The 23,182-nt window shown below is 34.9% G+C and overlaps 1 protein-coding gene across 7 annotated transcripts in view; it reads left to right on the plus strand.

The window, feature by feature from the left end:
- The window catches only part of VPS13B (vacuolar protein sorting 13 homolog B), a 1,000,970-nt gene that overhangs the window by 857,414 nt on the left and 120,374 nt on the right, over positions 1 to 23,182 (plus strand). For all 7 annotated transcript variants that reach the window (XM_077167321.1, XM_077167322.1, XM_077167317.1 and 4 more), the window contains one exon: positions 20,470 to 20,666. In XM_077167321.1, the coding sequence (XP_077023436.1) occupies positions 20,470 to 20,666 (197 nt within the window). The remainder of the gene's footprint in view (positions 1 to 20,469; positions 20,667 to 23,182) is intronic.

Here is a 23,182-nt window from a genome sequence, read left to right on the forward strand (position 1 = left end):
CTCTCAACTCTGTTTGGAATCTCTCAGCCATTGACACTTTGTCTCATTTGACTCTTCCCCCTTTTGGTCAAGAAGGTTTTCTCAATCCCTTGATGCTAAGTCTCAGCTCATTCTAGGGTTTTCCTCAATCCCTTGATGCTGAGTCTCAGCTCATTCCAGGATTTCTGTCCCAAATTGCCAGGAAGGTCCACACCCCTGGGAGTCATGTCCCACGTAGACAGGGGGAGGGTGGTGAGACTGCTCGTTGTGTTGGCTGGAGAGAGAGGCCACATCTGAGCAACAAAAGAGGCTCCCTTGGGGGTGACTCTTAGGCCTAAATTTTAAGTAGACTTGACCTATCCTTTGGGGGTTAAGCTTCATCTGAACAAACCCCAAGACTGGGCTCAGCCTATAGCCTTGGCTGTCCATACTGCTTGTGAGAATATCAAGAATTCAACTGGGGAAGATGAATTTCTCCCCGTTCTCACCATTCCCCAAAGGGGAGTTTGCAAATACTTTTCCACTCACTGATTGAATCACTCTGGGATTCATCAGGGGCATCACTCTGAACAAAACAACAAAATAACAAAATCTCATGTCCTACCCAAGATCCCAAGTACTTATGGTGTTCAATCAAGCTATCTACATAAGTTATATTAGGAAATGCACGAGTCAAATTATAAATTTTGTACCAAATATTTTTTGCTTTAGTCTCACACATAAGGTGAAATATTTTAATGATTTTTATTAATTAAAAAAAATTAAAAGAAATACAAACATCCTTAATATATGCTCATTCTGTTCTACATTATATAATCAGTAATTCACAATATCATCACAGTTGCATATTCATCATCATGATCACTTCTTAGAACATTTGCATCAATTCAGAAAAAGACAACAGAAAAATAAAACAAAAACAGAAAAAGAAAAAAAAATTTTTTTACATAGCGTACCCCTTACCCCTCCCTTTCATTGATCACTAACATTTCAAACTGAATTTATTTTAACATTTGTTTCCTCTATTATTTATTTTTATTCCATATGTTCTACTCATCTGTTGACAAGGTAGATAGAAGGAGCATCAGACACAAGGTTTTCACAATCACACAGTCACATTGTGAAAGCTATATCATTATACAATCATCATCAAGAAACATGGCTACTGGAACACAGCTCTACATTTTCAGGCAGTTCCCTCCAGCCTCTCCATTACATCTTGGATAACAAGGTGATATCTACTTAATGCGTAAGAATAACCTCCAGGATAACCTCTCAACTCTGTTTGGAATCTCACAGCCATTGACACTTGGTCTCATTTCACTCTTCCCCCTTTTGGTCGAGAAGGTTTTCTCTGTACCTTGATGTGGGTCTCAGCTCATTCCAGGATTTCTGTCCCACGCTGCCAGGAAGATCCACACCCCTGGGAGTCATGTCCCATGTAGATGGGAAGAGTGGTGAGCTTGCTTGTTGTATTGAGACAGAGGCCACATCTGAGCAATAAAAGAGGTTCTCTTGGGGGTGACTCTTACACCTAATTTCAAGTAGGCTTGACCTATCCTTTGTGGGGTTAAGTTTCATGTGAACAAAACCCAAGACTGGGGTCTCAGCCTATAGCTTTGGTTGTCCACACTGCTTGTGAGAATATCAATAATTTAGTTTGGGGAGGTTGAATTTTCCCCCATTCTCACCATTCCCCAAAGGGGACTTTGCAAATACATTTCCACTCATTGATCAAATCACTCTGGGATTCATTGGGGCATCACTCTGGACAAACCAGTAAAATCTAATGTCCTACCCAAAGTTCTATGTACTTATGTTCTTCAACCAACTGTCTACATAAGTTATATTAGGAGATGCTCTAGTCAAAATATAAATTTTGTACCGAATAAACATTTTTTGCTTTAGTCTCACACGTAAGTTGAAATTTTAAAATATTAATTACCATCTATTTTCAGCACCCTGCAGTAATGACATTCCTTTGTTCTTCCTCATGCAAAAACATTTTAAAAATTTGTACTTTTAGTCACTATTATTATTCACTCTAGGCACTCCTAGATTATACCATCTCAATCTTTATCGTCTATCTTTCTTTGTGATTTCATTTATGCCCCCAGATCTCCTCCCTCTGTCATTCTCACATGCAGCTTCATTCAGTGTTTTAACATAATTGTATTACAGTTAGTTAGTATTGTGCTGTCTATTTCTGAGTTTTTATATTCAGTCCTGTTGCACAATCTGTATCCCTTCAGCTCCAATTACCCAATATCTTACCCTATTTCTATTTCCTTATGGTCTCTGTTACCAACAAAATATTCCAAGTTTATTCACTAATGTCAGTTCATATCAGTGAGATCATACAGTATTTGTCCTTTTGTTTTTGGCTAATCTCACTCAGCATAATGTCCTCAAGGTCCATCCATGGAATTTTTAAAATTTTTTTATTCTGATACCATATTGTTACCTAATATTTCCCCTTTCAGCCACATTCAAATATATAGTTCAGTGCTGTTAATCACATTCACAATGTTATGCTGTCCCACCACCATCCATTACCAAAACTTTTCTATCATTCCAAATAGAAACTCTGTACATTTTAAGCCTTATCTCCCTATTCCTTATCCCCAATTGCCTTCCCTACTAGCCTGTATTCTAGATTCTGACTTTATGAATTAGTTTATTCTAATTATTTCATATCAGTGTGATCATACAATATTTGTCCTTTTGGTCTGGCTTATTACATTCAACATATTTTCAAAGTTCATTCACATTAAGCATGTATCAGAACTTCAATCCTTTTTAAGGCTAAATCATATTCCAGTGTGTGTATATACCATAATTTGTATATCCATTCATTGGTTCATGGACGCATGGGTTGCTTCCACCTTTTGCCAATTGTGAATAATGCTGTTATGAACACTGGTGTGCAAATATCTGTTCAAGCCCCTGCTTTCAGTTCTTTGGAGTATGTACCTAGAGGTGAGATCACTGGGTCATTTGGTAATTTTATGCTTAACTTTCCTAGTTATTACTGAACTTCTTCCACAGTGGCTACACCATTTTACCAGTCATACCAGCAGTGAATGAATGTTCCTATTTCTTTACCGTCATCTGGTTTGTAAATAAAATTTTATTAGAACACAGACACACTCTGGCTTACATATTGTCTATGATGCTTTTGTGCTACAGTAAAGTTAAATAGTTGTGACAGAGACCATATGGCAGACAAAGCCTAAAATATTTACTATTTAGCTCTTCACAGAGAAAAGTTCACTTAGTTCTGATCTAGTATAAACATTTGACTTTATAATGACCTTTTATAAAACATGCTGACCTTATTTTTTGTTCCAAAATGTTTTAAAATATCTAGAAATTATTTTATGATTGCGTTTAAATTCTTCTTAATTATCAAGTGTTGCCCTATCTATACTACACTTATCTCTTTTTATTAAGAATTAAGCTGTTATCAGTGATACTTGTATTTTAGTTTTAAAAACGATCATATAGCAGATTATCACAGTATATTTGGTGTATAAACATTGCTGATTTGTCAAGTTGCATACTTTTGAAACCTTGTCACTGCAAATAAAATGTGGAAATCATTATGATAAGGTGAAAGAGACTAGAATCCAAGAATCCTGAATTTGCATCCTGGCTCTCTCACTTTTGTCATTGCGATCTTGGCCAAGTTGTTTAACCTTTCTCAGTTTATTTTCCTCTAATTGCAGCTTTATTTTCTGTAAAATGGATATACTCTTACTAACTTAATATTCAATAAAATACTATTATGTAACTCTTGGCCCATAGTAGGCACTTAAAATATCAGCTCTTCTCCTAAGTATAAAATTTTAAAAGCTGATTCTTTATATGTATCACTGTAGAGTTGGAAAGAGGTAGAATAATCTTATTCCAACCTCTTAATTTTTTTATGATAAGCAAACAGAGGCTTAGATTGGTTAGGTAACGTTAATGTAAGATCGTAAAACTAATTAGCAACTAAATGTAGATTAGAATTAAGCTTTCCCTGACTCCCAATTAGTGCTCTTTACAGTACACCAAGTACATTTGGCTGTGTTGGATACAAATGAATAAAATACCTGAACAGTGAGAGATCAGACTAGAACACAGCATGAGTTTAGGGTTTATGTATCATTAAAATAAACCATAAAACAGCAAAATTGACCTTGCTCTAGTTATATTAAGAGTAATGTATTTTTATTATTTCTCTTTAAGGAAAAGCATCTTGAAAGATTTCATATTACGCACCTGCATTTGCTTGAAACCTGGTAGCTTGATAAATTGATAAGATAACTTGGTCATATGTTCAGTTTTCTTCTTTTTCAAACCAAACCAAACATAGATCCTAATGAAAGAATGTTACATATTTCCTTTTAAAGCCTAAAAAGTATTCTCAGGGCTCTTAAATTACCATACTCTGATACCAAGGGAAAATAAAATCTGGACTTAGAGTCTTGTTTGTACTTAAAGGGTTTTCCGGACAGGAAGGCAGTCTTGATGCAATGCAGTAAGCCACAATACCAGTGGGGCATTACAGGTGAAAAATCTGCAGCTGTACCCCTTCACCACAATGTATTACAACTGTATGCTGGAATATTTCCTGTACAAAAATAAGGTTTGGTTAACTTTGTTTCCCAAGAGTAGATCACATTAAAATGTTATAAAATCATGATTTCCTGCATTTGAATACTTGTGGTTTCTCAACTGGTTCCAATATTTTAAGGAGGTTTTTTATGACTTCTATTAGTTGAATATGTATAGAAGCTTTTTTCCTTCTTCAAAATCAACTAAAAATCAAAAACATAAAAATGATAAGATAAATCATTTGAGATTGCAAACATATCTGTATTTTATGTCACATTAAAGAGTAGGTTCATCCATTGAAGTAGAAACACAAAATAAATACTATCAGAATATATTTTATTTATAAATTTTAACTATTGAAGTCATCTCTACTCAGTTTGCCTTTGAAAGTTCTTGTGGTGAATATGTTTCTTTTGTTGTATTATAAATAACTGGTTGTTAAAAATGTTCTCTATGTTTAAAAAGACAGTTAATCCAATTAGAATCATAAATAAAAGCCTCTTATGTATTGTATAGAAGAAAAGTTGTTTTTCAACTTATTAGATTTTAATGTTTATTGCAGTCCATTCATCTTTATTTCTGCATATGCCCTGTCACTTCTAGTCACTCATCAATTCTTTATTTTGTATTCAGATCTCACTTTCTACTTTTTAACTATTCATTTACCTTCTCTCTTCCAGTCACCAATTCTAAATTCACCTATTTACATTTCACATCTTCTAGTGCATTCCCCACTAGCGGATATATTTGGTCTTATCAACAACTTGACAATGTTCTAAGTGGATTATATACTTCTACCTTTGTTAATGAGATTAAATACTTCCTATTATTAAAATAAGAGTTTCATAACAATTACTGTTTAAAAAATTACTCAGAGTTTGTTCAGTGCCCAGGAACATACATCAAAAACGATTTGAGACAGTTGATTAATTTTACCACTGTCTGAGACAGTAGATATTAGTTGGGCCAAACAATAGGTGAATCAAAAAGTTTTAAAGGAAAATCTGGTGAATGAGATTTGCATAGGACCTTTGAAAAGCTCCAACATATTTTGAGAAGATTAGAAGGACGTGCATGCATAGGGCTGTGTGCATGCCAGGGTTGTATGCATGTTCAGGAAAGACCTCAGAATGCCTACACTCTCACCTCTAGCTGACTTTGAGCCTCTGCATAAGCAGGAAGTGAACCCTAGGGAAGAATTGTCAACTGCCTGGCTGAATTGAAGACAAGCCCCAACAAGCTCAGGGTCCCTCACCAAGGACTGGAAGACATATTGGTTCCAGGTCTGAGGAAATCTCCTTCTAAACATCAAGTGACCACAAAGCTAACTGAGCAGAGACTTTGGTGACCATGATAAAGAATGTAGACTTACAGAATTGTTCAGAAAAGTCACTTAAAAGACAACCACAACAAATAGCAACAGCAACTCTGGGAAACAGTGAGAATCTGATTTCCAGAGTTGTCATTATTTATTAATATTAATATTATTACTAATAATATACTATTTGTATAACAAATTTTATTTATTAATAATACTAAAATATTATTAAAATATCCAGTTTCAACAAAAACATGGTAACTGCAAAGAAACAAGAAAGTATGTCACTTATACAAGAAAAAAGCAATCAGTAGAAATTATTTCCAAATAAGCTCAGACATCAGACTTATTAGACAAAGACTTTAAGTCACCTACTGTAAATATGTTCAGAGAACTAAACCAAAGGTCAGGAACACTGTCTCACCCAGATTCAGAATATCAATAAAGAGATAGGAAGTATTTTAAAAGAATCAAATAAGAGATGAAATACAATAACTAAAATGAAAAATTCACTAGAGAGGCTGAACAGAAGACTTGAGCAAGCAGAAGAAAGAATTAACAAACTTGAAGATAAGTTAATTGAGTTTATCCAGTCTGAGGAGGAGAAAGAACAAAAAAGAAAAGGAAAAATGAACAGAGCTGAGGAGACCTGTGAGATACCATTGAGTACATGGACATATGCATAATCGGAATCCCAGAAGGAGAGGAAAGAAAGAGCAGAAAGAATATTTGAAGAAGTAATGGATGAAAACTTCCAAAACTGGATGAAAAACATTAATCTACACATCCAAGAAGCTCAAAAAGCTCAAAGTAAAATAAACTGAAAGATATGTACACCTTGGCATATCATATTCAAACTTTCAAAAGCCAAAGACTCAGATAGTGTCTTGAAAACAGCAAGAGAAAAGGGACTAGCTGTATAAAAGGTATCTTAATTAAGATTTACAGCTGATTTCTCATCAAAAACAACAGAGCCCAGAAAGCAGTGGAATCACATAAGTATTAAAAGCAAGTCTATCAGCCTAGAGTTTTATGTCCAATAAAATTATTCTTCAAAAATGAAGGACAGGGCGGGCCGCGGTGGCTCAGCGGGCAAAGTGCTTGCCTGCTATGCCGGAGGACCTCGGTTCGATTCCCGGCCCCAGCCCATGTAACAAAAACGGAGAAACAGAATACAATAAAACAAGAAAATGTTTAAAAATGTTTCCCTTTCTTCCTTCCTTCCTTCCTTCTATCCTTCCTTCCTTCTCTCTGTCTTTCCTTTAAAAAAAAAAAAAAAAAAAAAAAAAAAAAAAAAAAAAATGAAGGACAACTTAAGACATTCCCAATACACAAATACTGGGAATTGAAGATGTTAATCTTTAATTCCCTGGGCAATCACTAAGAAAATAATTTTTAAAAATAATAAACAGTAAGAGAATTAAAGTGGTACAGTAAACAAATATCTGTTTAATATAAAAGAAATCAGTAGTGGGGTATGGAGGAACAAATAAAATTTAAGATGCATGGAAAATGAATACCAAACTGGCATACATCAATCCTACCTTTTTACCTTATCAGTAATTACATTAAATGATAATAGACCAAACACCTCAATTAGATTAGAGAGAAAGTAAATGAAATGCAAATAGAAGACCAGTAGAGAAAATCTGTGAAACCATAAGCTGGTTCTTTGAAAAGATTGGCTAAATTGACTGAAAAAAAAAAGAGGGAAGACTTAAATTACTGAAATCCAGAATTAAAGAGAGGACACTACTATTGACCGTATAGAAATAAAAAGGATCCTAAGGAAACACTACACACAACTGTATGCCAACAAATTAGGTAACAACCTAGCTGAGATGAAAAAAAATTCTTGAAAGATTGAAACTGACTCAAAAAGAAATAAAACAATCCAAAAAGACCTATAGAAAGAGATTAAGTTGTTAATCAAAAAACTTCCCACAGATTGAATATGCCTTCTTGACCAAAAGGGGGAAAAGAAATGGGCCAAAGAAAGTTTCAGTGGCTAAGAGATTTCAGATAGAGTCAAGAGGTCATTTTGGAGGTTACTTTAATGCAAACTTAAGCTTGCAGACTACCACAGTATGCCAAGGCTCAACCAACAGTATTCCTGAAAACCCTAAAGTGTGCCCTAGGCTCTATATAGGTTTATTTTTCAGAAACTTAAGGCCTCCAGATTGATCCTATACCATATAAACCCTGAAGCCCAGAGGTACCAGTCTCTCCAAGAATATCAAACAGTTTTATTCCTCTGCCTTATAAGGTCAACACCTTTCCAGCATGAAAAAGTTAAAATGGACATTCCGTAGATATCCTTGATGATTGAGAGAAAGATTTAATGAGAGGGGGAAGGTGTAACTGAAAAATTAGAATTTAACAAATGACTGTGACTAGTGACTCGCATATGCAGATATTTCTTTTTAGTATCTAGTGTTTTAGAATAAGCAGAAAATACCTGAAGTTGTTGAACTGTAAGCCAGTAGCCCTGATCTTTGATAATGATTATATAACTATATTAGAAAAAAAATTGTCAGTTGCCCATGTTTGTATGGATCTAGTTCTGGATGTTTTGTTCTGTTCCACTGAGATATATATATATATATATATATATATATATATATATATATATATATATATATATATGACAATACTACACTGTCCTAGTTAGCCTACCTCTTTTGTAAGTCTTAAAATTGGGTAGAGTGAAATACTAGTGGTCAATAAGAGGAGGGGTAAGGGGTATGAGATGTTTGGGGTTTTATTTTTTCTTTTTATTTCTTTTTCTGGAGTAATGCAAGTGTTCTAAAAATGAATATAGTGATGTATGTACCACTATGTGATGAAACTATGAACCATTCATTGTATACTTTGGATGGATTGTATGGTATGAATATATCTCAATAAAATTACATTGTAAAAAAAAAAAAGCAAGTTTCACCTGTGAAAACAAAACAAAATTTCCCATAGGAAAAAGCCCATGACAAGATAGCTTTGCTCATGAATTCCACCAAAAGTTTAAAGAAGAATTAACATGAAGCCTTCAGAAATTCTTCAAAACTAGAATAGGAAGGAATACTTCCAACTCATTCAATGTGCTCATTATTACTCTGATACCATAGCTGGGGTAAGACATTACAAGACGAGAAAACTACAGACCAGTATATCTTATGGTATGTATTGTGAATATAGACACAAAAGTCTTCAAAAAGTTATTAGCAAACAGAATCCCGCAACATGTAAAAAGGATCACATACCATAACTAAGTGGAATTTAATCAAGGAGTGCAAGATTGATACAGCAAATAAAAATCAGTCAATGTAATTTATCTTAATAGAATAAAGGACAAAAACCATGTGATTATCTCAGAAAAAAGCATCTGATAAAATCTAATAACATTTTATGATAAAAACACTAAACAAATTAGGATCAGGAGGAAACTTCCTCAACCTAATAAAGGACATGTATTTTTTTAAAAAACTACAGTTAACATCATACTTAACGGTAAAAGACTGAAAGGTTTCTGCCTAAGATCAAGAACAAGACAAGAGTTTCTGCTCACACATGCCTACTCAACATTATATGGAGATTCTAGCCAGGGCAATTAGGAAGCAAAAAGAAAAAAAAAAAGAAAGAAAGAAATGAAAGACATCCAGATTAGAAAGGAAGAAGTAAAACTATTTCTATTTGCATATGAAATTATCTTGTATTTAGAAAATCTTAAGGAACAACAAAAAACCTTGCAAGGTTACAAGATACAATATCAGTATACTAAAGTTAATTGTATTTCTGTATACTGACAATGAACAATTTGAAATTAACAAGACAATACCATTTACCATTGCATCAAAGAGAATAAAACAGGAATAAATTTATCAAAATAATTGGTAATCTTATTCTCTGAATACTACAAAACCTTGTTCAAAAAAATTACAGATCTAAATAAATAGAAAGACATTCTATGTTCATGGACCAGAATACTTAATATTATCAAGATGGCAGTATTCCTCCAAAGGATCTATAGACTCAATGCATTCTCCATCAAAATCCATCTGGTTTCTTTGCAGAATTAACAAACTGATCCTAAAATTTATAAGGAGATGCAAGGGACCCAGAATAGCCAAGCCATCTTATAAAGAATGAAGTCAGAGGGCCCATACTTCCCCATTTCAAAACTTAATACAGATTTACTTAGTACAAATCAAGACACTGTGTTACTGGCATAAGGGTAGACATGTAGATCAATGGAATAGAATTCAGAGTCCAAAAATAAACCCTCACTTTTACAGTCAACTGATTTTTGAGCAGGGTGCCAAGCAGTTAAATAGGAGAAAGAATGGTCTTTTCAAATGGTGCTAGGACTATTTACACATCTGAAAAAATTGAAGTTAGACTTTCCACCTCCCATCACCTACAAAAATTAGCTCTTACCTCAGAATGGATCATAAACCTTCATGTAAGATCTAAAACTGTAAATTCTTAGAAGAACACATAGGCATAAATCTTCTTGACCTTGAAATAGATTGTTTTGTTTTTAAATATGACACCAAAAGCACACACCATAGAAAAATAGAATGGACTTCTTCAAAATTTAATAATGCTTGTGTGGAAGGACATCTAGGGATAGGATGAACTGAATAAACCTTGGGGACAATAGACTGTGCAAAATGGGCCAGAAATGAACAAATATACTAAGGTCGCTCTCAAAAAATACTTATAAGATTTTGAGAGCCTAGTTGTGGGCCTTTATAGGAGTCACATTTGGTCTGCAGGTATTTCTGGATTCTGAGACTCTAAGCTATATGTGTATCAGCTGGTATTTCCCTGAAACTTTGAATAGCTCAGTGACTTCTGGGTCCCAGAAATGGAGTACTGCACCCCTGAAAGTTAGCATAGCTATATAAAATAATAGTTGATATATATCATAAACTCCCCCATCTGGGAAGCCAAGGTACCCTTACAGCTATTGGGGACTCCCAAGAACATAGGCCAAGCCCTGGATTTTGAGGCTTGCTCTTATGAAAGTTATTTCTGTAGAGGAGAAGCTAAGACTACCTTTGATGAGGACTAAGAGTTTCTTCCAGGAAGCCTCTTTGTTGCTCAGATGTGGCCTCTCTCGATCTAAGCCCAATTCTGCAAGGAAAATTGTTGCCCTCCCTGCCGCATGGTTCAAGCCATTCAGGGGTGAAAATCTCCCTGGCAATGTGGGTCATGACTCCCAAGCATGAGTCTGGCCCTGGTATGGTGGAATTGACGATGCCTTCCTGACCAAAAGGGGGAAAAGAAGTATAACAAAATAAGGCTTCAGTGGCCAAGGGAAATCAGAGTCAAGAGGCAGTTCTGGAGGTTGCTCTTGTGCAGAGTTCAGTTAGATAGCATTAATTGCCATGGTTTGCTAAACCCCAATCAACATCACTGCTATTGGCTCTTAAGAAAACCTAGGGCTAAAAAGGTGTGATGTACTAAGTTTGCCTCCCTGGAATATATAATCCTCAGAGGGTTCCTAGGCCAGATAAATCCTGAAACCCAGAGGGACCAGTCTGTCCAGGATTATCAATTAATTACGTCCCCTGATTCTTTAATATGGACACCCCTTCTCAACATGAAAAAATCAGAACAGCCATTCCCCAAAGACCCTATAGATTGGGAGAAGAATTAAAGGAGAAGAAGGAGGTATGTATTAGTTAGGGTTCCCTAGAGAAACAGAATCAACAGGGAACACTCGCAAATATAAAATTTATAAAAGTCTCTCAAATGCGGGAACACAGAGTCCAAAATCCACAGGGCAGGCTGTGAAACCAACAATTCTGATGGAGGATCTGGACAAACTCCACAGGAGAGGCTCGCCAGCCGAAGCAGGGAGAGAGCCTGTCTCTTCTGAATCCTCCTTAAAAGGCTTCCCGTGATTAGACTGAGCATCACTCATTGCAGAAGACACTCCCCTTGGCTGATTACAAATGGAATCAGCTGTGGATGCAGCTGACGTGATCGTGATCTAATTCTACAAAATGTCCTCATTGCAACAGACAGGCCATAACTTGCCCGACCAGACAAACAGGTACCATCACTTAGCCAAGTTGACACATGAACCTGACCATGACAAGGTATAACAAAGAAAATAAGATTTGACAAATGAGTATGGCTGCTAAATCACTGTATTAATATTCCTTCTAGACTCCAGTGTTTTGGAGAGCTAGAAGGAAAAATCTGAAATGGTGGAATGGTAACCCATGACAAACTCAGGAATGTGTTTTGTAACTTTGTTTAAGGGTGCTTTATTACTTTTTCTTTCTTTGCTTTGTAAAAATGTTATGCAATAAAAAAGTTTAAAAGTCCCTCCCTGCAAAAATGTTTGTGCTTCAAAGGACACCTTTAAAAGAGTGAAAAGAGAGCTTATGGGAGAATGGATGAAAATATTAATAATATATATATGGTAAGGATCTAGTGTCAAGATTATAAAAGAACTCTTATACCTCAACAATTAAAAGACAAACCAATTTAAAAATGGGCAAAGGATTTGAATAGATATGTCACCTCAGAAGATAAGGAAATGCCCAATAAGCACAGGAAAAGATCCTTGTATTAGTTAGGGTTCTCTGGAGAAACAGAATCAACAGGGAACACTCGCAAATATAAAATTTATAAAAGTGTCTCACGTGACTGCGGGAGCTCAGAATCCAAAATCTACAGGGCAGGCTGTGAAGCCGAAGATCCCGATGGAGGGTCTTGATGAACTCCACAGGAGAGGCTCACCAGCTGAAACAGGAAGAGCCTGTCTCTTCTGAATCCTCCTTAAAAGGCTTCCCGTGATTAGATTAAGCATCACTCATTGCAGAAGACACTCCCCTTTGGCTGATTACAAATGGAATCAGCTGTGGATTCTCATGAAGTGATCATGATCTAATTCTATGAAATGTCCTCATTGCAACAGACAGGCCAGCACTTGCCCAACCAGACAAACAGGTACCACAACTTGGCCAAGTTGACGCATGAACCTGACCATAACAATCGTCAACATCATTAGTCATAGGGAAATACAAGTCAAAACTACAATGAGATACCACTTTTCACCCACTAGGAGTAATCGTCCGTAAGACACACAGAGACAAATGTTGGAGAAGATGTGGAAAATTTGGAACATTCATACATTGCTGGTATATTTTGGAAAAGATCTTGGCAGTTCCTCAAAAACATAAGCACAGAGTTATTGTATGATCCAGCAATTCCACTCCTAGGTGTACATCCAGAAGAATTGAAAACATGTATCTGCACAAATGTTCATGACAATATTATTCATAATAGCCTAAAAGTAAAAACAACTAAAAAGTCCATCAACTGATGAATAGATTAATAAATGTGTTATTGTCATACAATAGACTATTATTCTGCATAAAAAAGTAATGAAATACTGATATATGCTGTAATATGGCTCTATCTTGAAAATAGTATGTAAAGTAAAAGGAGCCACATATCATATGATTCCATTTATATGAAATGTCCAGAATAGGCAAATCCGTAGAGATAGAAGATAAATTAGTGGTTTCTCGGGTTGGGTTGTGAGGAAGAAAATAACTACTTTGGGGTATGGGGTTTCTTTTTGGGTGATGAAAATATTCTGGAATTAGGATTTGCTCATTTCTGTGAGTCTACTAAAAACCACTGAAGTGTATGCTTTAAAGGCTTAATTTTATGGTGTGTGAATATGTGTTTTAAAAAGTCACTGACTTGGGCAGTGCAGTGGTGGCTCAGTGGCAGAATTCTTCGGTTTGATTCCCGGTCCCTGCCTATGCCAAAAAAAAAAAAAAAAAAGAAAAAAAAGGCACTGAAAGTGGTGGAAAAAAATCTTAAAATTTTTTATCAAAGTAACACAATCAATATGGTAACTGCTATAATTCACTAAGAAATCCGTTCCTTGAAATGCTTTTTAATGTACATTTTTTTCATTTAGATTACTATAACATTGTTGAATTGATTTTCCTGTTATAAAGATGTTAGAACTGATTGCTACAGTAATTGCTGCCTCTTGAGAAGTCCCTGAAGCAGAGGAGCTGCATCATTTTCATTTTTCCTTTTTAGCACTTGTAGCTCCTTTTTCATAGTTTATAGATTGGTTGATGAATAGCAATCAGTCAATTAATTAGACTACTGTATACTATTTGGTGCCAAAATTAATCTATTTCAAACTTTCTCTGTGTTACTTAGAATAGTAAATATCAGAGATACCAAGAGGTATTTGATTTTTTATTGTAAAATGATTTTTGAGTACACTGAGTTTACTGTTCTACTTCTCAGTGTATTTAATACTCTACTGTGAACTATTAACTTCTTTTTCTAGCTTTTCGATCTTGGACAGTTTATTTACTTTACCTGTATCTCAATTCCTTCGTATGTAAAATGGAACATTGATAGAATTATTATTAGGATTAAATAGGACCATATATGCAAAGCACTGAGCCCATATGTGCCTCAGAGTCAGCAATGAATATTAGCTATTATGACTGCTGTTTTTATATTTTTATGACTGCTATATTCATTCTTTTTAATATAATTATTGTGAGACACTTGCTATGTATCATTTTCCAAACTTATTTGCCCCGCCCACAATAATCTTTTTGTTCTTTCTTTCCTTCTCCCTTAATCCCTTTCTTCCCTTCTCCCCCCTTTTTTGTAAGAATAGAGTTATAAATTTGTAGGAAGGCATTATTCCCATTATTCAGTTTGGAAATCATTGGCTTATATTATTTAATTATTTATCTGTTTCATGATTTAATAGTTATATTTTTAATCATATATACCTTTTTTATTTTAATAGGAAGCTTTGAGGAGTATTTTCCCTACCCAATTTTTAAAACTATTTTAAAGCAATAGTAAACAAAACAATATAGTCAGAACATAGACTACGGACACAAAATAGATATCCTAGAAATAGGCCCTATTATAGATGGATATAATAAAATACTGAGAAGGAATTATTAATAAGTTGCATTGTGATAACTTGTTGACTATAGGGAAATAAGTCAATTTAGAATACACTAATACCAAAGTTGTTTCCAAGTTGTAAAGAGTTATCTATTTTTAAAAGCCACATCTTAGAAAAACTAGTAGAAGTGAATTGAATGTTTATAGGATCAAAGCCTTTGCATAGTCACAATGGAAGAAATCATTAAGCAGAAGAAAATTTTTAATCGAAAATAACAGTGGGCATTGCAGGTAGTAAGGGTGTTATTTTAGAAACTTTTGTTTCAATTCTGTGAATGTGTTTACACTGGGTTTCAATGTAAAATGTATTCTAACTGCAGATACCTGTTCGAAAATTTTAAAAGTCAGCGATGTAGAGAAATGGAAAAATATGTATTCTTAAATTCTAATTGCTGGTAATGTAATTAAAAGCTTTCTTAACCAGCCCTCACTTAGTTGGCTTGCCAGAATTTGCCATTTCTTCTGTAAAACATTCTTACTGATAACCTCAGCACACTTAATGCTTGTACAGATGATTAAAAAACTCTCAGTTTCTGTTCTACTTTGCTTATCAAGAGTCAGTTACAATTACTTGCAATGTGTTTATAACAATTGTATTTGTTATTATCACTGCATAATTTGATTAAGTATTACAAAATACAGTGAAATGTGAGGATTAAAAGAAAGAGTTGTTTGAAAACTTAAATGCTTAGGAAAAACTCAAGAAAGTCACTTAAAAAAAACCTGCCAAATTAAGTAAATATAACTGACTGGGTAAAATGGCAAAGATCAAAAAGCATTCTGCATTTAGATTGCTTCCATTTTAAAGAAAATGGAACTGGTTTTTGTTAATGACACATTATAAGGTCTAATTTTCTTCTTTTAATCTGAAGATAATTCATTTAAATAGGATAGGATTTACAGTCAGTGGCTCCCGCTTACCATTTGTAATGTGAATGTTTTCCTCACTAAGATAATGTAAATGAAGGATCTTCGTAAATTGTAACGTGTAATGGGCTGTTAAAAAAGTAAGCTCTTTTACTGTAGTTGTTACCACTATGACTATTAATAGTTATACCAAAAACATGAATGATTGTGGAGAACCAGCTGTTCTTCCCCTACTATACCTACCTGTCTACTTGGCAACCCAGGAAATTTGAAAATGTGGGAGGAGCGATGAAGATAGTATACCCTGTACTAAATGGAGGCTCTGACTTTGTTTTCACCAACCAGACCCACAGAGTCAGCTATCCTCTCTCTGTTTTTTTGTCATGATATAAAGGAAGGGATGATTGAAGGAGTTGAACAAGATACATCACTTGCTAAGTCTCCCCTCTCTCTCTCTACCTCCCAGCTCCTTACTTTACAAATAAGTATATGTGAAGATACTTCACTTCTATGCTTTGCCTAGGCTGCTTGGTGGGAGTGAATGGGCAAAGAAGCAACAACCCAGCTTCAGCAGCCCCTACTCAAGGAAATCAGAACTATTTATCCACAGAAGAGATGGGCAGTCAAAATCCTGCTAATAGTCTTGGCAGTACTATTAAGTAATAAAAACAAATTAAGTGCCAAAATAGTCTTTGTACCAAAAATATTTTTAAATGGCCAACACACATGCAAATCATCCCAAATTAGCCATCAAATGGAAACAAATTGTGGAATAACATTTTTAATGCAAAAATAGATGTGCTCTTACCAATTGGCAAAAAGACAAACTGAAATATATTCATGTGCAAAGACCACATATGCTTAGAGTACAGTTTATTATGTATGGCTGGCTAATTTCTTAGGTTCTGTCAAATAACGGATAGGAAAACAAAATGTAATAAAATATATATAATCTTGACAGTAATTTGAAGTGTACCATGTGTTACAAGTGGAACGTTTTCCAGTGAAACCAATTTACTTGTTCCCACTTCCCATGACTCAGTACTAAATATTCAGGCTCTCTAAAATATTTTTTGGCAACCAGACTTTCTTGAAATAGTCATCTTTCCTTCAAGTTATTCAGTACAGGAATTAATAATAAAGCCTCAGTTAAGGATATGTAACTAAAGATAATTCACGTCATCTCTTTCAAACTTTAAAAGCACATAATAAAGTTATTTTAAATAGATCACACAAAATAGAGCCCAGAATTATTTCTTGAGAATAATTAATTGTTACCATATGGTGCTGTAAGCACAATATGACTGCATTGGATTTTTAGTTTAATTATGTCACTCCTGACCTAGAGACTGGCCAGTCAATGTCATCTTCTAACTGAAAGACAAAGGAAAACTAGTGACTATAATGCAAACTTTGTTAAAAGTGGGTGTGATTGCAAAATAATTTGAAGGAAAGACCCAGAATATAAAACAAGACCTTTTTAGAATGTAAAACTGTTAAAGAAAGTAAGATTGTTGTCTCTCCAGCAGGTATCTTCATTCATTATTTCAAGAAATATTTATTAAACATATACAAGATACCAGACCTTGTGCTAGGAATTTACTGGAGATATAGCTCTATTTCTTTAAGAAAATTGATCAGACAACATGTGGCATACAGCCAGGCCTCAAGAAGGGTACCAACAGGCTACTCTTAGAAACATGGCCATTGGTCCTACTCCTCCTAAATCAGAACTTGGATTCCAACACATACCTCACTTCCTTCTTTTCCAGTCACCACTCAATTATAAGATTTACCCTACTATCCCTACATACTGTTTTGTATCTCTTTCCTCCTCTTACCAATTTCTTTTGGTCCCTACCTTTCAAGCACTTCTACTGTTTCCTCTGGAATACCTGGTTTATGATGAGTGAACTCCCCTAAACCCCAAACTCTTCAAATATTTCCTCTGTCCCATCATCTTAAATGAAATCAGGCTTTCTTTAGGGACTCCTCACCCTTGAAAACCTCAGAAGTGGAATATGTTCATTCGCTCATATCCCTTCTACCATGAATTCAGGAAGTGGGGAATTTTTTCTCTCCAGGCTGTTGCTTGCAGGCCATTGCTCCTCTAGCCTCTGTAAAATCCCCCCATTCTTTGAATTCCTTCAAATTGTATTATCTTTGCTCCTTCTTGTTGTTACTATCTACCAATTTTGGGGGCTCACTCCCTCATTCTAGAAGTCTTTGGCCCATGGTTTCATTCTTTTCTTTCACTGCCATCAACATCCATGTGAATGACCCAGCCAAAACCCTTGCTTGACCTACTGACTCTAGTGATCGCCACTCCATTGAAGTCCTAACTACTCACTCCTATGCACATGTCCTAGACTTTGTCATCATCCAGAACTGCTCTACCTCCTAAATTATTCACTCCAGCATCCTGTTCAACACAGTTTCTCATATCTCTACAACCATTTTACTCAGCATCTCTGCTACAGTCATTCATTAGATTGTATGTAAACCTCTTGTTCCCTGATCTCTTCCTATTCACTCGCTCTGTCTTCTCATCCCTCCTTAAACACTTTAGGGTCTCATTTTGTATTTAAAACAGCCTCTTGCAAGTAAATATCCTAAATATTATTGCTTTCTGTCCTTGATAAAAGTCTAATGCTGGTCAAACCTTTAGCTGAGCATCAACAAAGTTAACTCCCTTTCCACTCTGCAGAATAGCCATGTCCTTACAAAATAACTCCACTTGGATGGCTTATCCATGTCTCCAAATCAGCTCACCTAAAAATAAACCTGTGAGCTCCCTTTCTTTACCACAAATCTATTCCATAGAGAAGAAAAGTCAGCTTTCCCCATCCCTATGAATGACATCAGCATCCACACAGTTGCTCGCATCAGAGACCTGAGAGTCATCCTTGAAATCATCCTCTCATTTCTCGTATCTAATCAATCAACAAGTCTTGTTGATTTTTATGTCTTACGAGTCTTCCGCATACTACTCCACTGTCACCAACCATACTCTAAGTAATCAACACTTCTTGCACAGACTACTGCATTTGCTTCATACTCACTCTTGACTCTTTTTAATCCATTCTCCACATATTATCCAAATCTTTTATCCAGAATCTTTTGAAAACTTTAATTTGACCACTTGTTTGCTTAAAGCCCTTCAAAGCTGTCCTTTTGACGTTAAGATAAAGTCCAAAATCCGTAATTTGACCTAAAAGCATTAGAATATAGCTTTCATTATCTTCATTTCAGAAATGAGAAAACTGGAACTCATTAAATAAATTGCCCAAGGTCACAGAGAAATGATTTATGTGGCATGGGCAGGATTTTATCCTGAGTGTGACACTAACATGATTTTTTTTAGAATAGAGAAGATAATATAAAAATTATATCCATATAGTTTTTCTTGTATAAATTTATTGCTTAATATGTATTTGGACAATTGAATAAAGTTGCCTTTAAAATACTAGTTATATTCAATGTTGAGTTATTAGTCTTTGTTTTAAAGTTTTAAGAATTCTTAATATAGGAAAAAAATATGTGACTTACAAATGCATGTATAGGCACACAATTTCATATTTTTTCAGCAGGAATTCCATTTGGAGTGAATTTATTAATACCCCTTTATTAACCAAAGAAAATTGATAATATACAGGAAAATCCTGTCAAGTATATAACTGACACATTTTCCAGTGTATTTTCATAACAGTTTATTTTCTATTGTTTTGCGAAATTTCACAGTACCCTGGAACATTCCAATTGAAGCATGCACTCATGAGCTGATGAGACACAAAGTTGTGAATTAAAGTTCTTTGGCTTCTTCCCAAATCTCTCTTTTTTGATATCCCTCTTTTTAATCCATTCCTCCTTCCCTTGGCCCCAGTGTCACTACAGTCCACTTTCATTACCCTTAAACTGCCTAATGGCAAGCTGCCTTGTTTTCTTTTTGAAAGTCTTAGGAACCGTGGAGTTTGCTAAGACTCAACCAACTTAAGCACACTTTCAACAGAAAATATGCTTGACATTACTTGCTGTAAATCCCAGGAAGTTCCTAAAATTCATAAAGATTAAAATGCTTTTGACACTGATTTAAATATGTATAGCATGAGGACAATGAGCCAAGTAGACAGAATTTAGATAAGCTGCTCTTTGGCGATGCTGACATGGAATTGTGTGGGCCCATAATTTAGGATTCTGAACTAAAAAAGCTTTCAGGCAGAGAATTTCACAAAGAAAGGGGGGAAGGAAAGGGAAAAGAGGGTCTAATTTTACCTCATCATTTATTTTTTTCCTTTGAGTGTCGGATACTGTAGTTAACCACACCCCTGATTTGACTAACCTCATCCTTCATGTCCCTTTCCTGGCCATACAAGCACAAACTTGTGCTTTCAAAATCAACTCCTGGCCATCTCTAAAGTCACACCAACCTGGGTTTGGATCATAACTCCATTGCATACCGTCTCTGTTAACTTAAACAAGTTTCTCAACCAAACTGTGAAATGGGGGATAATCATGTTACTGGGCACCAGGGCTGCTGTAGTATGTGCCAAGTGCTTAGAACAGTTCCACATGCTAAGGGCTCATTAAGTGTTAGCTTTTAATTTCATTAACTTTTAAAAAATGTCTTATTAATATAACTTTTATGAGGGCTTAACTTGCATTGTAACAAATATAGAAGCATAGTTCCTATTTGCAATTTCTAAAATCTTCTTTATTTTTCACAGGTTCCTTGTAGTTTGGAATACTGGGATGAACTCCAGAAAGTTTTTGTTGCATTTCGAGAATTTAGTCTGTCTGAAAGCAAAGTTTGTGAACTGCAGTTGCCAGATATCAGTCTTGTGAATGACCAGAAGAAACTGGTATCTTCAGATCTTTGGAGAATTGTCTTGAGCAGCAGTCAAAATGGAGCCGATGACCAAAGGTAATTGGTAAAAAATAAAATAGTTGTATTGTACTAGGAAACCATCATCAAGTCATCCTTGCTTATCTGTGTCTTGGCTATGGAACAACTCTATCTGTGAAATGTAGATCTGTAGATGAGAACCAGAAATAAAGACAAAAACTGATATTTCAAAATCTGTTACTAAAAATCCTCTATTTCACTTACAATACAGCCCTGTGGGCCCTCACCAAGAACGTGTTTCTAAATAAGAAGAAAAAATACACACACACACAAAAAGTCCAGTCATCCCGAACAAAAAATATATAGTGGAAAAAGCCTATATATACTCAATCTACTTTTAATAATATAGTAATCAGTATGTACAGTAATAACCCTAGAGCATTAAAAGAGAAGTAAATGGAATTCCAGTTATTAGGAAAACTTAAAAATTATACCCAAAGGATTTCAGATATTTTGAATCATCACCCCATAACTCCCTGTTCCACACCTCCTAAAGGATATCTAATTAGTGACAGAAAGGGCTAGGTTGTCCTCATTTCCGTTGTTTGCCTGCTTTACATATCAGTTGACTTGTGTTAGAAAAAAATGAGTTCAGCAACCTGTTCTTCAGTCCTACTTCTGGAAAGCACATCCTCCTACATCTCCGTCACCCTCCAAAAATGTATAGTACTATTTTTCAATTATTTTCCTACATAGTCATATTAGCACATGCAAACATAATTCATTAGTTGGATGGGCCCACCTGGCTTAGTGCACACATACATATGTAGACTGTTTTGAAGTTTTTTACTTCACATAAGTGGGGTCACATTATATACTCTTTTCTCCGTCTTGTTTTTCTCAATCAAAATAAATTGTGAAAACTTTCCCAGGAAGCTGATCCTACTTAAATTAATTCTTTTTAATTGGCTATATAATAGTCCAGGAAAAGTGTATAACATAATTTATTCATCCATTCCTCCATCAAGGGCCATTTATTTTCTTTTCCGTAAACATCCTTGGACATATATATCTTTATGTACTGTTGCCTTTTTTTCTTTACAGGTAGCTTCAAGGAGTGCATCTAGAGAGTGTGTGTATTACCTAGTTAGTATTGTCTTCTCCTCAGAAACATATATCTGTGCAAGAGACTTTGTTTTAGTACATGTCACTTCACTGTTCTTTTGCAAGCCACTGTTAGAGGCTAAATTCTACTCTGGATTTACTAGTTTCCACAATATTCTGAGAACAAGGTAGGGAATAGAGCAGAATAAAAAATAGATAGATCTGGTGCCTGCCCATGCAAAAAGAAAAAAGACAAAATAGATAGACCTATAGAAGCGCATAGCTTAAATTTATTCACAAAGAGAATGCAGTTGAAGTTTACTTCTATGCATTTATGAAATATGTACTTAGTGATTTATTCTTTCTTGGGCCATAATACATAAATGTCTTCTTTGAGTCTTTCTGTTTGAAACACCCAGATGTTTTGAATTCATCATTCTTTGAATCTCTGGGAATTGTTTCCCTCAGGCTATCCTTTTTATCGAGATTCTTTTTTCCATCTCTATGTACTGTCTACACAGGGCCATTATAATTTAAAGACATGTCCTCCAAATATACCTATATCCCTGGCTATGAGCTGTCATGCTCACACTTTACATTCATGGGACAATGATATTTCCTTTTTCATTAGGAAAACTAGCCATAGACGGGGGCAGGCAGCAATACAGATCTTACTAGATTTTGGTAAGACTTTGAGCTGTATCTTATCCCTATTATCATTAAAATATGAGCAATTGTGATCTTAATAATTCATTAATTGGATGGGCCCACTTAGCTTAGTGATAATTACAGTGGCAAAGAATAATTAATTATTAAGGATCTACATCAAATTGAGAGATTCAACAGGCATTTAGAGTATGTCCAAATACCAACTCTTTATTAATGATTTATATTTTAGGATCCAAAATATGCTGATTAAATTAAAATTGATAGTAAATCTGATAGTTTCTAATACTTAGAAAAAAAGTGGTACTATCATTGATTGTTAAAATCCAAGTTGAATAGGAAAAACTGCAAATGCACTTCAAGCATAAAACAAACAACACAGTCGTGGTAAGAAAAAAACAGAAAAGATATATAGGAGAGTCAAAAATTGAAGAGAATGAGTATGTTTCTCACTTTGAAATGGTGGTAACTGACACAAAATTGGATTTTTCTTTTTTTTTTGAGAGGAAGTTTAAGTTCAGTGATTGATGGTTTCTCTAGTAGTTATTTGTACCAAAGGAACCAAAGAATTTTCCCAGCTATTAATCCCAAAGTTTTCCTGAAATTATGACACAGGCTGATATTTTCTAGTTCATTCTATCCAATTTTATTTAAAAAAGAAGAAGCTGGTTGTAATCTTCTGAATTGATTTCATGACCTGCTCATGAGTTACATTATACAGGTAAAGAAATTTTCTACTTTTTAAATTATTCCTACTTCTTTAATGATAGACCTTTCATTCTCTCAAATTCCTGAGGAGTCTTGCACTTTATTCACATTGATTC

Source organism: Tamandua tetradactyla, chromosome 6 (assembly GCF_023851605.1).
Source record: "Tamandua tetradactyla isolate mTamTet1 chromosome 6, mTamTet1.pri, whole genome shotgun sequence".
In the NCBI taxonomy this organism is placed as follows: Eukaryota; Metazoa; Chordata; class Mammalia; order Pilosa; family Myrmecophagidae; genus Tamandua; species Tamandua tetradactyla.